At 32.0% G+C, this 17,439-nt stretch overlaps 1 protein-coding gene across 1 annotated transcript in view; it reads left to right on the top strand.

Annotated features, from left to right (window-relative positions):
- Positions 1 to 10,215, top strand: part of LOC135132819 (runt-related transcription factor 3-like) — a 35,500-nt gene extending 25,285 nt beyond the window's left edge. Inside the window, exons 3-4 of the mRNA XM_064061020.1 lie at positions 8,837 to 9,010; positions 9,603 to 10,215. Of these exons, the coding sequence (XP_063917090.1) occupies positions 8,837 to 9,010; positions 9,603 to 10,180 (752 nt within the window). The 3' untranslated portion in view covers positions 10,181 to 10,215. The remainder of the gene's footprint in view (positions 1 to 8,836; positions 9,011 to 9,602) is intronic.
- Positions 10,216 to 17,439: the final 7,224 nt, after the last annotated feature.

The following is a 17,439-nucleotide window of genomic DNA, read 5'->3' as shown; positions in this document are numbered from 1 at the left end:
CGTGTGATGAATCCTTTATTTTCATTTATTTTTCTTAAGGTGGGCTCATACGGAATCTACAAGTTGATATAACCGTTAATTTGAAATGGTGGATTTATCCTGTTCTTTTTTTGTATTTGAAACAAATCATTTTGAAATCATAATTTAATTTCTTGAAGGAAGCAGTTTCTAATAAAAAATACAAAAGTGTGACGAAAATTCAATTAAAATTTGATTTTCTTAAAAGTAGTACACGCCGTATGATGGCTCCTTTCAGCATAGTCGTCGATTTAAGGTAAAATCAGAAGGAGTTACCAATCGTCGGGCAAAAAATATTACTTTTTTCACATTTTCACCATCTATTTAATGAGCAAAACATGAAATTGTAATAAAAATATCAAGTTATCAGTTCACGAGTCGTCTACAGATCGTGTGATGAATCCTTTATTGTCATTTATTTTTATTAAGGTGCGCTCATACGGAATCTATAAGCTGATATAACCGTAAATCTGAAATGGTGGATTTATCCTGTTTTTTTTGTATTTGAAACAATTCACTTTGAAATCATAAAATAGTTTCTTGAATGAAACAGTTTCTAATAAAAAATACATAAATGCGACGATAATTCAATTAAAATTTGAGTTTCTTAAAAGTAGTACACGCCGTATGATGGCCACTTTAAGCATAGTCTTCGATTTAAGGTAAAATCAGAAGGAGTTACCAATCGTGGGGTAAAAAATATTACTTTTTTCACATTTTCACTGTCTATTTAATGAGCGAAACCTGAAATTATAATAAAATATCAAGTTTTCAGTTCACGAGTCGTCTACAGATCGTGTGATGAATCCTTTATTTTCATTTATTTTTCTTAAGGTGGGCTCATACGGAATCTATAAGCTGATATAACCGTCAATTTAAAATAGTGGATTTATCCTGTTTTTTTTTTTGTATTTAAAAGAAATCATTTTGAATTCATAAAATAATTTCTTGAAGGAAGCATTTTCTAATAAAAAATACAAAAATGTGACGAAAATTCAATTAAAATTTGAGTTTCTTAAAAGTAGTACATGCCGTATGATGGCTCCTTTAAGCATGGTCTTCGATTTAAGGTAAAATCAGAAGGAGTTACCAACCGTCGGGCAAAAAATATTACTTTTTCCATATTTTCATTGTCTATTTAATGAGACAAGCATGAAATTGTAATAATTATATCAAGTTTTCAATTCTCAGAGGGCATGGCATTTGCCAAAGTCAGTCTTATCTTAGCAAGGACTAGCCCCGCCCACCCACCCGTTATTTTCTCAGAGGATATGGGTTTGCCAAAATCAGTCTTATCTTAGCAAGGACTAGCCCGCCCACCCACCCGTTTTTTTCTCAGAGGATATGGGTTTACCAAAATCAGTCTTATTTGAGCAAGTAGTAGCCCCGCCCACCCGCCCCTATTTTCTCAGGGGATTTGTTATATGCCAAAATAAGACTTATCTTCGCAAGTATCAACAAGTACTACTCTCTGAGGAAATAAAGGGTGAGTGGGCGAGGCTACAATTTGCTAACATAAGGCTTGTTTTGGCAGATGACAAATCTTCTAAGAGCATAGGTGGCGGGTGGGTGGGACTAGTACTTGGTAAGAAAAGACTGATTTTGGCAAATTATATACCCTCTAAGAAAGTAAGGGTGGGTGGGCGGGGCTAGTACTTGTTAAGATAAAACTGAATTTGCCCCTACTAATCTTGTAAAAACTTGAAATTTCTGATAAAAAATACAAAGGGTGACGAGAATCCTGTTAAAATTAGAGTTTTTTAGAAGAGGAACACGCCATTTGATGCCTACTTTAAATATAGTCTTCGATTTAAGGTGAAATCAGAAGGAGCTACCAGACTTCTGGCAAAAAACATCACTTTTATTACATTTTCACTCTCTATTTAATGAGTTAGAGATGAAATTGTCAAGTTTTCAGTTCATGAGTCGTCTACAAATCGTGTGATGAATCCTTTATTTTCATTTATTTTTCTTAAGGTTGCCTCATACGGAATCTACAAGTTGATATAACCGTAAATTTGAAATGGTGGATTTATCCTGTTCTTTTTTTGTATTTGAAACAAATCATTTTGAAATCATAATTTAATTTCTTGAAGGAAGCAGTTTCTAATAAAAAATACAAAAGTGTGACGAAAATTCAATTAAAATTTGAGTTTCTTAAAAGTAGTACACGCCGTATGATGGCTACTTTAAGCATAGTCGTCGATTTAAGGTAAAATCAGAAGGAGTTACCAATCGTCGGGCAAAAAATATTACTTTTTTCACATTTTCACCATCTATTTAATGAGCAAAACATGAAATTGTAATAAAAATATCAAGTTATCAGTTCACGAGTCGTCTACAGATCGTGTGATGAATCCTTTATTTTCATTTATTTTTCTTAAGGTGGGCTCATACGAAATCTACAAACTGATATAACCGTAAATTTGAAATAGTGGATTTATCCTGTTTTTTTTTTGTATTTGAAAGAAATCATTTTGAAATCATAAATTAATTTCTTGGAGGAAGCAGTTTCTAATAAAAAATACAAAAATGTGACGAAAATTCAATTGAAATTTGAGTTTCTTAAAAGTAGTACACGCCGTATGATGGCTACTTTAAGCATAGTCGTTGATTTAAGGTAAAATCAGAAGGAGTTACCAATCGTAGGGCAAAAAATATTATTTTTTTCACATTTTCACTGTCTATTTAATGAGCGAAACCTGAAATTATAATAAAATATCAAGTTTTCAGTTCACGAGTCGCCTACAGATCGTGTGATGAATCCTTTATTTTCATTTATATTTCTTAAGGTGGGCTCATACGGAATCTACAAGCTGATATAACCGTAAATTTGAAATAGTGGATTTATCTTGTTTTTTTTTTGTATTTGAAACAAATAATTTTGAAATCATAAAATAATTTCTTGAAGGAAGCATTTTCTAATAAAAAATACAAAAATGTGACGAAAATTCAATTAAAATTTGAGTTTCTTGAAAGTTGTACACGCCGTATGATGGCTACTTTAAGCATAGTCTTCGATTTAAGGTAAAATCAGAAGAAGTTACCAATCGTCGGGCAAAAAATATTACGTTTTTCACATTTTCACTGTATATTTAATGAGCGAAACGTGAAATTGTAATAAGAATATCAAGTTTTCAGTTCATGAGTGAGTCGCCTACAGATCGTGTGATGAATCCTTTATTTTCATTTATTTTTCTTAAGGTGAGCTCATATGAAATCTATAAGCTGATATAACTCTAAATTTGAAATAGTGGATTTATCCTGTTTTTCTTTTGTATTTGAAACAAATCATTTTGAAATCATAAAATAATTTCTTGAAGGAAGCAGTTTCTAATAAAAAATACAAAAACGTGACGAAAATTCAATTAAAATTTGAGTTTCTTAAAAGTAGTACATGCCATATGATGGCTACTTTAAGCATAGTCTTAGATTTAAGGTAAAATCAGAAGGAGTTACCAATCGTCGGGCATAAAATATTACTTTTTCCATATTTTCACTGTCTATTTAATGAGCCAAGCATGAAATTGTAATAAAAATATCAAGTTTTCAATTCTCAGAGGGCATGGCATTTGCCAAAATCAGTCTTATTTTGGCAAGGACTAGCCCCGCCCACCCACCCGTTATTTTCTCAGAGGATATGGGTTTGCCAAAATCAGTCTTATCTTAGCAAGGACTAGCCCCGCCCGCCCACCCACCCGTTTTTTTCTCAGAGGATATAGGTTTGCCAAAATCAGTCTTATCTGAGCAAGTATTAGCCCCGCCCACCCGCCCCTATTTTCTTAGGGGATTTGTCGTTTGCCAAAGTAAGACTTATCTTAGCAAGTAGCAACAAGTATTACTCTCTAAGTAAAGGGTGGGTGGGCGGATATAGAACTTGCTAACATATAAGTCTTGTTTTGGCAGATGACAGATCTTTTGAGAGCATAGGGGGCGGGTGGGTGGGACTAGTACTTGTTAAGATAAAACTGAAGTTGGCCCTGTTAATCTTGTAAAAACTTGAAATTTCTGATAAAAAATACAAAGGGTGACGAAAATCCTATTAAAATTAGAGTTTTTTAGAAGTAGAACACGCCATTTGATGGCTACTTTAAATATAGTCTTCGATTTAAGGTAAAATCAGAAGGAGCTACCAGACTTCTGGCAAAATCATCGCTTTTATTACATTTTCACTCTCTATTTAATGAATCAAACATGAAATTATACTAAAAATATTAAGTTTCAGTTCACGAGTGGCTACAGATCGTGTGATAAATGTTTTAATTCCATTTATTTTTCTTCAATTTTCTTTCGGTTCTGTAAAGTTGACGATAATTTTTTATTAAAGTAGCATATTTTCTAGCTAAACAATTTAATATAAGCAAAAACTATTACGACAAGCTGAGAAAAAGTGTTTTTTTTTTATTTTTAAGCGTGTCCGACGATTCCTGATTTTTTTTAATTCCGTGACACCTGTTTAAAAACCGCTTGATTTTTTCCCTGTCCATAAATCTCGTTTTTCCGTCGGCTTCCTGCGCTTCCAGGAAAAACCGGCATCATCCTCTCGCGCCGTATTCAATAATACCCTCGTAATCCCATATTTCCTGCAAACAATAAGTTGCGAACTAGAATCCTGGGAGAAGGCAGCGACCAGGATCTCGGTATAGATCTTGATACTAAAGGTTAGCAGCAGTCCTGCGGCGCACCAATGAGGTCTGAGGCAGCCCCGCCCGACCAATGAGGCGTCTTGGAATCAACCCTTTCCCTCATTAGCAATCTTGCCTCACCGCCGCCACCGCAACTCCGCTGGTCCGCTGCAATATCATGCGATACGTTCGAGGTTACAGTTTCAGGCGGCTTTGCGTTCGGTTTACGTCTCCACTTACGGTAACGTCTTGTTTGTGCCCCGCCATCGACCGGAAAAATCCGGCCTTAATTAAAAATCGACTGCCGGCCGAGTAACGGCTAATTCCGAAAAGAAGCGGCTTAGCGAGGAGTAAATACGGCAATTCGAAGGCAGGGGCGACGAATTAAAACAGCCCTTAAAGATAAGCTCGGCGCGTAAAAAACATCCCTTTACAAGCGAAAAACTTCGTTAGGATCCCTTCAAGGAAAAACTTCGTTAGCCCGGACTCGGTGTTAACAATACGGGGGATTTTTACCGAGGCTCGGATAGATTCCCGGTTCACTTGATTGCCGCCGTAATGAGGGGCGGAATGACATTTATCTTGCAAGGGTTTAGCTAGGTGTTGGGGCCGCGATTATTCAAACCCTTTAAAATGGAGCAAGACTAATGCCGGAGTCGTATTAAAGGGGTGCAGGCTAAGGCCGACCGCTTCGTAAATCTTCGCCTTAGCACGGACAACACCCACAACTCACCTACGAGGAAGCCGAAGAGAAAATCTCAAAAGAGAACCGACAAGACGGACGGAGAAAAACACCCTTTTTGTGTCCTGACTACTTCCAAGCAATTCGGTTAAGCGATTTCGGACTTTGTTTGACAAATCAGGATTAAGATCCTGTCGAGTGAAGCTTAAAATAAAGCCAAACTAAGTCCGACTCTGAGAAACACTCATTTCATGTTTTCTCCGACACGAAAGTGTCGCTTCCCCGTTTCCGTCTGTCTATCTTTTAAACGTCTATAGATTTTTGGAAAAAAATCGATATAGTACAAAACAAATGAAAACTCCGTTAGAAATTACAAAACCGAGTGCTCTAAAATCCTTGAAACGTTTTAAAAATCACTGAAAACAATTGATTTGTTTATCCCCTCTTAAATCATGATGACGTCATTTAAAAATTTTGGCACATAAATTTTATTCTACACTTGTGTTTTATCGTCACAGCCACACCTTAAGTCAAAATATGCAACTTTTCGATCTGATCTGATCTAACTTGACTTGAGCTGTCCTAACCTGATACGTCTTAAGCTGACCTGACCTAACTAAACTTGACTTTACTAAAATTTTTCTATGAAACACACTATACATTCCCTGGAAGACTAAATAGGGAGGAAACAGTGTCCTTTTTCATTATAAAATATTTCTAGAGATTTTAAAACGTCTAGCAAAAATATCTAGATATACAAGTTGTGAACTCTTCCACTAATTTTTAAGAATGCGGTCAATTTTGGTTTTTCTGAAGATAAACGTTTCTTTAAAAAATGTTTAAACATCTATAGGTTTTTGAAAACAATCTGCCAAGATAAGACTGAATTTGGTAAATGCAAACCCTCTAAAAAAATAAAGGGTGGGTGGGCGGGGCTTGTATTTGTTAAGAATAAGCTGATTGTGGCAAATAAGATAAACTCTAACAAAATAAAGGGCGGATGGGCAGGGCTAGTACCTACTAAGATAAGATTAATTTTGGTTAATGATTTTATTCCCTTTAAGGAAATAGAAGGCGGATAGGTGGTGCTAGAAGTTGCTAAAATAACGACCTAACCTGACCTGACCTGAGTTAACTAATATTTGTGTATGAAATACATTATACATTTCCCGGAATACTAAATAGAGAAAAAGGAGTGTCCATTTTCTTGTAAAATATTTCTAGAGTTTTTAAAACGTCTAGCAAAATATCTAGATATATATAAGTTGTCAACTGTTTCACTAATTTTTAAGAATTGCGGTCAATTTTGGTTTTTTCTAAAGACAAACGTTTCGTTAAAAAAATTTAAACTTCTATAAATTTTTGGAAAAAATCTGTTAAGATAACACTGAATTTGGTAAATGCAAATTCTTTACAAAAATAAAGGGTGGGTGGGCGGGGCTAGTATTTGATAAGGACTTGACTGACTTTGGTAAATACATATCCTCTAAAAAAAAGGGTGGATGGGCGGGGTTTGTACTTGCTAAAATAAGACTGATTGTGGCAAATAACATAAGCTCTAACAAAATAGAGGGCGGGTGGGTGGGGCTAGTATTTCCTAAGATAAAACTGATTGTGGCAAATAACAACGTCTAACAAAATAGAGGGCGGGTGGGCGGGGCTTGTACTACTTAGATAAGATAAGTCAGGTTAGGTCAGTTCAGGTCAGTTCAGGTCAGGTCACATCAAGTCAGGTTAGGTCAGGTCGTTATTCTAGCAACTTCTAGCTCCACCTATCCGCCTTCTATTTCCTTAAAAGGTAAGTCATCTACCAAAATTAGTCTTATCTTAGTAACTACTAGCCCCGCCCACCCGCCCTCTCTTTTGTTAGAGGTTATGTTATTTGCCACAATCAGTTTTATCTTAGCAAATACTAGCCCCGCCCACCCGCCCTCTATTTGTTACAGATTATGTTATGTGCCACAATTAGTCTTATCTTAGCAAGTACATGTAATGACTTAACTAAGATTTGTCTATGAAATACACTATACATTTCCCGGAAGACTAAACAGAGAGGAAAGAGTGTCCTTTTTTGTTGTAAAAAATTTCTAGAGATTTTAAAACGTCTAGCAAAAATATCTAGATATACAAGTTGTCAACTAATCCACTAATTTTTAAGAATACGGTCAATTTTGGTTTTTTCCACAGAAAAACCTTTCGTTAAAAAGATTTTAAACGTCTATAGATTTTTGGAAAAAAAATCTGCTAAGATAACACTGAATTTGGTAAATGCAAATCCTTTACAAAACTAAAGGGTGGGTGGGTGGGGCTAGTATTTGCTAAGGACTTGACTAATTTTGGTAAATACATATCCTTTAAAAAACGGGTGGGTGGGCGGACCTTGTGCTTGCTAAGATAAGACTGATTGTGGCAAATAACATAACCTCTAACAAAATAGAGGGCGGGTGGGCGGGGCTTGTACTACTTAGATAAGATAAGTCAGGTTAGGTCGGTTCAGGTCAGTTCAGGTCAGATCAGTTCAGGTCAGGTCACATCAAGTCAGGTTAGGTCAGGTCGTTATTCTAACAACTTCTAGCTCCATCTATCCGCCTTCTATTTCCTTAGAAGGTAAGTCATCTACCAAAATTAGTCCTACCTTAGTAACTACTAGCCCCGCCCACCCGCCCTCTCTTTTGTTAGAGGTTATGTTATTTGCCACAATCAGTTTTATCTTAGCAAATACTAGCCCCGCCCACCCGCCCTCTATTTGTTACAGATTATGTTATGTGCCACAATCAGTCTTATCTTAGCAAGTACATGTAATGACTTAACTAAAATTTGTCTATGAAATACACTATATATTTCCTGGAAGACTAAACAGAGGGGAAAGAGTGTCCTTTTTTGTTGTAAAATATTTCTAGAGATTTTAAAACGTCCAGCAAAAATATCTAGATATATAAGTTGCCATCTAAACCACTAATTTTTAAGAATGTGGTCAATTTTGGTTTTTTCTACAGATAAACCTTTCGTTAAAAAGATTTTAAATGTCTATAGATTTTTGGAAAAAAATTTGCTAACATAACACTGAATTTGGTAAATGCAAATCCTTTACAAAAATAAAGGGTGGGTGGGTGGGGCTAGTATTTGCTAAGGACTTAACTAATTTTGGTAAGTACATATCCTCTAAAAACGGATGGGTGGGCAGGGCTAGTACTTACTAAGATAAGACGAATTTTGGTAAATGACTTATACCCATAAGGAAATATAAGGCGGATAGATGGGGCTAGAAGTTGCTAAAATAACGATCTGACCTGACCTGACCTTAACTGACCTGAACCTACCTGACCTGACTTAACTTAACTTAAGTTTGTATATGATATACATTATACATTTCCTGGAAGACTAAATAGAGAGGAAATAGTGTCCTTTTTTGTTGTAAAATATTTCTAGAGACTTTAAAATGTCTAGCAAAAATATCTAGATATATAAGTTTTAAACGATTGCACTATATACAGGATGTGTATTTTTTCAGGTATAGCCCACCATTTGGCTGGACTTCCGGGACCTCCACCCGACTGGGCGATGTTGGGAGGTCGCCACCCCTACCCCCCGGGCCCCTTCGTGCCCCACCACCACCCCCATTTTCCACATCATATGTTTGCAGCGCTTGACCGTCCAGTAAATACATCACCGCGAATAGCAAACGGTAAGTTTAGTTTCCGTCAAGTTACCTGTGAAAAAGCGCAAAAACAATTAAAAAAACCGATAGCAATCTATCATTCGAGCTAAATTATTGGTTGCCTATCTGTCAAGAGCAAAAATTGTGAAAAAGTTTGAAGAAGTGAGGTTATGATTGATTTCATTCATAAATGACACAGTTTCTGAAGAAATAAGAAAATTTTGGTTTGAAATAATTATCAAAATAATCAATCACTTCGAGAAAAATCTTCGCACTATATTATATGACCCAACTCACATAGAGTGCTTAACATTCAGTTCACTCAATTAAACCAAAACGTTGAATTCTTCATTACATTGTTAACAACCCCCATTTCAATCGACAACAATTAATTGTTAATTATAACCAAAATGTCAATAATGTATTCATGATGAAAATACAACGATACAGAATTAATAAACTCGTGCAGAGCTCCATTCCCATAAATTTGTTATAACTTGTAAAATACGATTTTCCTGTACGAATTGTGCGGTCTTGTCCAAACAAACCACTAAAATATTAACCTTGATTTCAGACAATCCAAAAATGTATTTAGATAGCCATTTTTGTGTTCTTCCAGAGCCCTCATCTACCTCTCTGGGCCCCATCTCCATCAACTGCACCACCGCCCACAGCACCACCTCCCCCAAGACCTCCCCCGGCCAGGTCGGCCTGCTGACGACGGCGCCCCTGTCGCCACCTGAAGATGACATATCCGTAACGGCGTCGCCGACTCCGTCCCCGCAGCCACCGCCGGCGTTCCCCGGGGCGCCGCCGCCCCCCATTCAGAGCAATCAATTGTTCAATAACGCGCTGGCCGCCAGCCTGTTCCTGAACGCCCCCCTGCTGCCGCCCCCGGGCCAGTGGTTCTACTCGCAGTTCTACCCCCACGACTGGGCCTGGATGAACCTGCGGCAGCACTCGCTGCTGCCGAGAGGCTCGCCGCAGGAGGCGGCCCAGAACCCGGACAGCTCCGGGAGGTCGGAGGCGGTGGACGACGACGAGAAGGAGGCGAAGGACAAGGACGAAGGGATGAACCTGTCGCTGAATAAGTGCAGGAGAGCGGCGGTCACGCTGGTGCGGCAGAAGGAGGAAGTCAGTTCGAGTGATAAGGACCTGAAGTGCAACAGGCTGGGGGATGTGTGGAGGCCGTATTAGTTAGGGGTAGGAGTAGATTTTTTTAGAGGTGTTTGAGGTTCATGGTAGTCCTTTCGCCGAATTGGGGGTGGAGAGAAAGGGGGAAGGGTGGCGAAAATTTGAGGAGAGGAGGGGGTTTTGAAGATGTTTTTGTAAGAACGATTTTTGAAAACACTTGATCACGTTTTGACTTATGGAAATTAATTGGCAGGTATGTGTTTAAAAAATACATTCAGAGGGACTTTTTTCAGTATAGACACATGTTTAAAAAAAAAATGGTCAAAAATTTTGACAGTTGATTTAAACAAGAAAATTAAAGTAAAAATAAAAAAATCAAAGGAAAAGAGCTCAAATTACAAAACAAAACAAATATTGCGATTAATTATTAATATTGAAAATAAAAGATAAAAAAAATGTTAAAAGAAAAGATGAAGAAAATAAAAATGTATATATAACTCGACAAGAATATTCAAATGTCAAAAAATTTTGACATAAAATATTTAGTGAAATCGTGTTTTGAGTTATCTACTTTTTTTAAATCATAATTGAAATTGTTGGAAAATAACAAAATAGTCTTAATTTTACTAAAAAATAAAAATTCTGCGAAACGTAGTCAAGCAAGGTTGAAATTCGTTTTATGAGAGCGCTTATGTAAGACCGCTTTTTGAAAACAGTTTTATCACCTTTTGACCTATGGAAATTAATTGTCAGGTATGTGTTTAAAAAATACATTCAGATGGACTTTTTTCAATATAGACACGTTTTTCAAAAAAAAAAAAAAAATTGAATTTAAGTAGTTTCCTTGTGAATTTTTTTTTTTTTGAGTTTGTTAATTCGTTGTTACAACTGTGGTAATTTTTTATTTTCCACAATGGCCAAAAAAATTGAAAACAGTTCCATTTTGACAGTTGAATTAAACAAGAAAATTAACGTGAAAATGAAAAAATCAAAATAAAAGGACTCCAATTAAAAAACAAAATAAATATTCCGATTAATATTGAAAATACAAGATAAAAAAAATGTTAAAAGAAAAGATGAAGAAAATAAAAATGTATGTATAACTCGACAAGAATATTCAAATGTCAAAAAATTATGACATAAAATATTTAGTGAAATCGTGTTTCGAGTTCTCTACTTTTTTTTAAATCATAATTGAAGTTGTTGGAAAATAATAAAATAGTCTTAATTTTACTAAAAAATAAAAATTCTGCGAAACGTAGTCAAGCCAGGTTGAAATTCGTTTTATAAGAGCGCTTATGTAAGACCGCTTTTTGAAAACAGTTTTATCACCTTTTGACCCATGGAAATTAATTGTCAGGTGTGTGTTTAAAAAATACATACAGATGGACTTTTTTCAATATAGACACGTTAAAAAAAAATGGAATTTAAGTAGTTTCCTTGTGAATTTTTATTTTTTGAGTTTGTTAATTCATCGTTACAACTGTGGTAATTTTTTATTTTCCAAAATGGCCAAAAAAATTGAACAAAGTTCCATTTTGACAGTTGAATTAAACAAGAAAATTAACGTGAAAATGAAAAAATCAAAGTAAAAGAACTCCAATTACAAAACAATATAAATATTCCGATTAATATTGAAAATACAAGATAAAAAAAATGTTAAAAGAAAAGATGAAGAAAATAAAAATGTATGTATAACTCGACAAGATTATTCAAATGTCAAACAATTTTGGCATAAAATATTTAGTGAAATCGTGCTTTGGGTTTTCTACTTTTTTTTAAATCATAATTGAAATTGTTGGAAAATAACAAAATAGTCTTAATTTTACTAAAAAATAAAAATTCTGCGAAACGTAGTCAAGCAAGGTTGAAATTCGTTTTATGAGAGCGCTTATGTAAGACCGCTTTTTGAAAACAGTTTTATCACCTTTTGACCTATGGAAATTAATTGTCAGGTATGTGTTTAAAAAATACATTCAGATGGACTTTTTTCAATATAGACACGTTTTTCAAAAAAAAAAAAATTGAATTTAAGTAGTTTCCTTGTGAATTTTTTTTTTTGAGTTTGTTAATTCGTTGTTACAACTGTGGTAATTTTTTATTTTCCAAAATGGCCAAAAAAATTGAAAAAAGTTCCATTTTGACAGTTGAATTAAACAAGAAAATTAACGTGAAAATGAAAAAATCAAAATAGAAGAACTCCAATTACAAAACAATATAAATATTCCGATTAATATTGAAAATACAAGATAAAAAAAATGTTAAAAGAAAAGATGAAGAAAATAAAAATGTATGTATAACTCGACAAGATTATTCAAATGTCAAAAAATTTTGGCATAAAATATTTAGTGAAATCGTGCTTTGAGTTTTCTCCTTTTTTTAAAATCATAATTGAAATTGTTGGAAAATAACAAAATAGTCTTAATTTTACTAAAAAATAAAAATTCTGCGAAACTGAGTCAAGCAAGGTTGAAATTCGTTTTATGAGAGCGCTTATGTAAGACCGCTTTTTGAAAACAGTTTTATCACCTTTTGACCTATGGAAATTAATTCTCAGGTATGTGTTTAAAAAATACATTCAGATGGACTTTTTTCAATATAGACACGTTTTTCAAAAAAAAAAAATGGAATTTAAGTAGTTTCGTTGTGAATGTTTTTTTTGAGTTGGTTAATTCGTTGTTACAACTGTGGTAATTTTTTATTTTCCAAAATGGCCAAAAAAATTGAAAAAAGTTCCATTTTGACAGTTGAATTAAACAAGAAAATTAACGTGAAAATGAAAAAATCAAAATAAAAGAACTCCAATTACAAAACAAAATAAATATTCCGATTAATATTGAAAATACAAGATAAAAAAAATGTTAAAAGAAAAGATGAAGAAAATAAAAATGTATGTATAACTCGACAAGAATATTCAAATGTCAAAAAATTTTGACATAAAATATTTAGTGAATTCGTGTTTTGAGTTCTCTACTTTTTTTTAAATCATAATTGAAATTGTTGGAAAATAACAAAATAGTCTTAATTTTACTAAAAAATAAAAATTCTGCGAAACGTAGTCAAGCAAGGTTGAAATTCGTTTTATTAGAGCGCTTATGTAAGACCGCTTTTTGAAAACAGTTTTATCACCTTTTGACCAATGGAAATTAATTGCCAGGTATGTGTTTAAAAAATACATTCAGATGGACTTTGTTCAATATAGACACGTTTTTCAAAAAAAAAAAATGGAATTTAAGTAGTTTCCTTGTGATTTTTTTTTTTGAGTTTGTTAATTCGTTGTTACAACTGTGGTAATTTTTTATTTTCCAAAATGGCCAAAAAAATTGAAAAAAGTTCCATTTTGACAGTTAAATTAAACAAGAAAATTAACGTGAAAATGAAAAAATCAAAATAGAAGAACTCCAATTACAAAACAATATAAATATTCCGATTAATATTGAAAATACAAGATAAAAAAAATGTTAAAAGAAAAGATGAAGAAAATAAAAATGTATGTATAACTCGACAAGATTATTCAAATGTCAAAAAATTTTGGCATAAAATATTTAGTGAAATCGTGCTTTGAGTTTTCTACTTTTTTTTAAATCATAATTGAAATTGTTGGAAAATAACAAAATAGTCTTAATTTTACTAAAAAATAAAAATTCTGCGAAACGTAGTCAAGCAAGGTTGAAATTCGTTTTATGAGAGCGCTTATGTAAGACCGATTTTTGAAAACAGTTTTATCACCTTTTGACCTATGGAAATTAATTGTCAGGTATGTGTTTAAAAAATACATTCAGATGGAGTTTTTTCAATACAGACACGTTTTTCAAAAAAAAAAATTGAATTTAAGTAGTTTCCTTGTGATTTTTTTTTTTAATTTGTTAATTCGTTGTTACAACTGTGGTAATTTTTTATTTTCCAAAATGGCCAAAAAAATTGAAAAAAGTTCCATTTTGACAGTTGAATTAAACAAGTAAATTAACGTGAAAATGAAAAAATCAAAATAAAAGAACTACAATTACAAAACAAAATAAATATTCCGATTAATATTGAAAATACAAGATAAAAAAAATGTTAAAAGAAAAGATGAAGAAAATAAAAATGTATGTATAACTCGACAAGAATATTCAAATGTCAAAAAATTTTGACATAAAATATTTAGTGAAATCGTGTTTTGAGTTCTCTACTTTTTTTTAAATCATAATTGAAATTGTTGGAAAATAACAAAATAGTCTTAATTTTACTAAAAAATAAAAATTCTACGAAACGTATTCAAGCAAGGTTGAAATTCGTTTTATGAGAGCGCTTATGTAAGACCGCTTTTTGAAAACATTGTCAGGTATGTGTTTAAAAAATACATTCAGATGGACTTTTTTCAATATAGACACGTTTTTCAAAAAAAAAAAATGAAATTTAAGTAGTTTCCTTGTGAGTTTTTTTTTTGAGTTTGTTAATTCGTTGTTACAACTGTGGTAATTTTTTATTTTCCAAAATGGCCAAAAAAATTGAAAAAAGTTCCATTTTGACAGTTGAATTAAACAAGAAAATTAACGTGAAAATGAAAAAATCGAAATAAAAGAACTCCAATTACAACACAATATAAATATTCCGATTAATATTGAAAATACAAGACAAAAAAAATGTTAAAAGAAAAGATGAAGAAAATAAAAATGTATGTATAACTCGACAAGAATATTCAAATGTCAAAAAATTTTGACAAAAAATATTTAGTGAAATCGTGCTTTGAGTTTTCTACTTTTTTTTAAATCATAATTGAAATTGTTGGAAAATAACAAAATAGTCTTAATTTTACTAAAAAATAAAAATTCTGCGAAACATGGCCAAGCAAGGTTGAAATTCGTTTTCTGACCTTTTGACCTATGGAAATTAATTGTCAGGTATGTGTTTAAAAAATACATTCAGATGGACTTTTTTCAACATAGACACGTTTTTCAAAAAAAAAAAAAATCGAATTTAAGTAGTTTCTTTGTGAATTTTTTTTTTGAGTTCGTTAATTCGTTGTTACAACTGTGGTAATTTTTTATTTCCCAAAATGGCCAAAAAAATTGAAAAAAGTTCTATTTTGACAGTTGAATTAAACAAGAAAATTAACGTGAAAATGAAAAAATCAAAATAAAAAAACTCCAATTACAAAACAATATAAATATTCCGATTAGTATTGAAAATACAAGATAAAAGAAATGTTAAAAGAAAAGATGAAGAAAATAAAAATGTATGTATAACTCGACAAGAATATTCAAATGTCAAAAAATTTTGACATAAAATATTTAGTGTAATCGTGTTTTGAGTTTTCTACTTTTTTTTAAATCATACTTGAATTTGATGGAAAATAACAAAATAGTCTTAATTTTACTAAAAAATAAAAATTCTGCGAAACGTAGTCAAGCAAGGTTGAAATTCGTTTTATGAGAGCGCTTATGTAAGACCGCTTTTTGAAAACAGTTTTATCACCTTTTGACCTATGGAAATTAATTGTCAGGTATGTGTTTAAGAAATACATTCAGATGGACTTTTTTCAATATAGACACGTTTTTCAAAAAAAAAAAAAATGGAATTTAAGTAGTTTCCTTGTGATTTTTTTTTTTGAGTTTGTTAATTCGTTGTTACAACTGTGGTAATTTTTTATTTTCCAAAATGGCCAAAAAAATTGAAAAAAGTTCCATTTTGACAGTTGAATTAAACAAGAAAATTAACGTGAAAATGAAAAAATCAAAATAAAAGAACTCCAATTACAAAACAAAATAAATATTCCGATTAATATTGAAAATACAATATAAAAAAAAATGTTAAAAGAAAAGATGAAGAAAATAAAAATGTATGTATAACTCGACAAGAATATTCAAATGTCAAAAAATTTTGACATAAAATATTTAGTGAAATCGTGTTTTGAGTCCTCTACTTTTTTTTAAATCATAATTGAAATTGTTGGAAAATAACAAAATAGTCTTAATTTTACTAAAAAATAAAAATTCTGCGAAACGTAGTCAAGCAAGCTTGAAATTCGTTTTATGAGAGCGCTTATGTAAGACCGCTTTTTGAAAACAGTTTTATCACCTTTTGACCTATGGAAATTAATTGTCAGGTATGTGTTTAAAAAATACATTCAGATGGACTTTTTTCAATATAGACACGTTTAAAAAAAAAATGGAATTTAAGTAGTTTCCTTGTGAATTTTTTTTTTTTTTGAATTTGTTAAATCGTTGTTACAACTGTGGCAATTTTTTATTTTCCAAAATGGCCAAAAAATTGAAAAAAGTTCCATTTTGACAGTTGAATTAAACAAGAAAATTAACGTGAAAATGAAAAAATCAAAATAAAAGAACTCCAATTACAAAACAAAATAAATATTCCGATTACTATTGAAAATACAAGATAAAAAAAATGTTAAAAGAAAAGATGAAGAAAATAAAAATGTATGTATAACTCGACAAGAATATTCAAATGTCAAAAAATTTTGACATAAAATATTTAGTGAAATCGTGTTTTGAGTTTTCTACTTTTTTTTAAATCATACTTGAATTTGATGGAAAATAACAAAATAGTCTTAATTTTACTAAAAAATAAAAATTCTGCGAAACGTAGTCAAGCAAGGTTGAAATTCGTTTTATGAGAGCGCTTATGTAAGACCGCTTTTTGAAAACAGTTTTATCACCTTTTGACCTATGGAAATTAATTGTCAGGTATGTGTTTAAGAAATACATTCAGATGGACTTTTTTCAATATAGACACGTTTTTCAAAAAAAAAAAAATGGAATTTAAGTAGTTTCCTTGTGATTTTTTTTTTTGAGTTTGTTAATTCGTTGTTACAACTGTGGTAATTTTTTATTTTCCAAAATGGCCAAAAAAATTGAAAAAAGTTCCATTTTGACAGTTGAATTAAACAAGAAAATTAACGTGAAAATGAAAAAATCAAAATAAAAGAACTCCAATTACAAAACAAAATAAATATTCCGATTAATATTGAAAATACAATATAAAAAAAAATGTTAAAAGAAAAGATGAAGAAAATAAAAATGTATGTATAACTCGACAAGAATATTCAAATGTCAAAAAATTTTGACATAAAATATTTAGTGAAATCGTGTTTTGAGTCCTCTACTTTTTTTTAAATCATAATTGAAATTGTTGGAAAATAACAAAATAGTCTTAATTTTACTAAAAAATAAAAATTCTGCGAAACGTAGTCAAGCAAGCTTGAAATTCGTTTTATGAGAGCGCTTATGTAAGACCGCTTTTTGAAAACAGTTTTATCACCTTTTGACCTATGGAAATTAATTGTCAGGTATGTGTTTAAAAAATACATTCAGATGGACTTT

This window comes from Zophobas morio, unplaced genomic scaffold, assembly GCF_036711695.1.
Source record: "Zophobas morio isolate AGI-343-1 ecotype UQ-CSIRO unplaced genomic scaffold, CSIRO_AGI_Zmor_V1 ptg000021l, whole genome shotgun sequence".
Taxonomy (NCBI): Eukaryota; Metazoa; Arthropoda; class Insecta; order Coleoptera; family Tenebrionidae; genus Zophobas; species Zophobas morio.
Note: the sequence above shows the minus strand (reverse complement) of the source record. Positions and strands in the feature narration are given on the sequence as shown.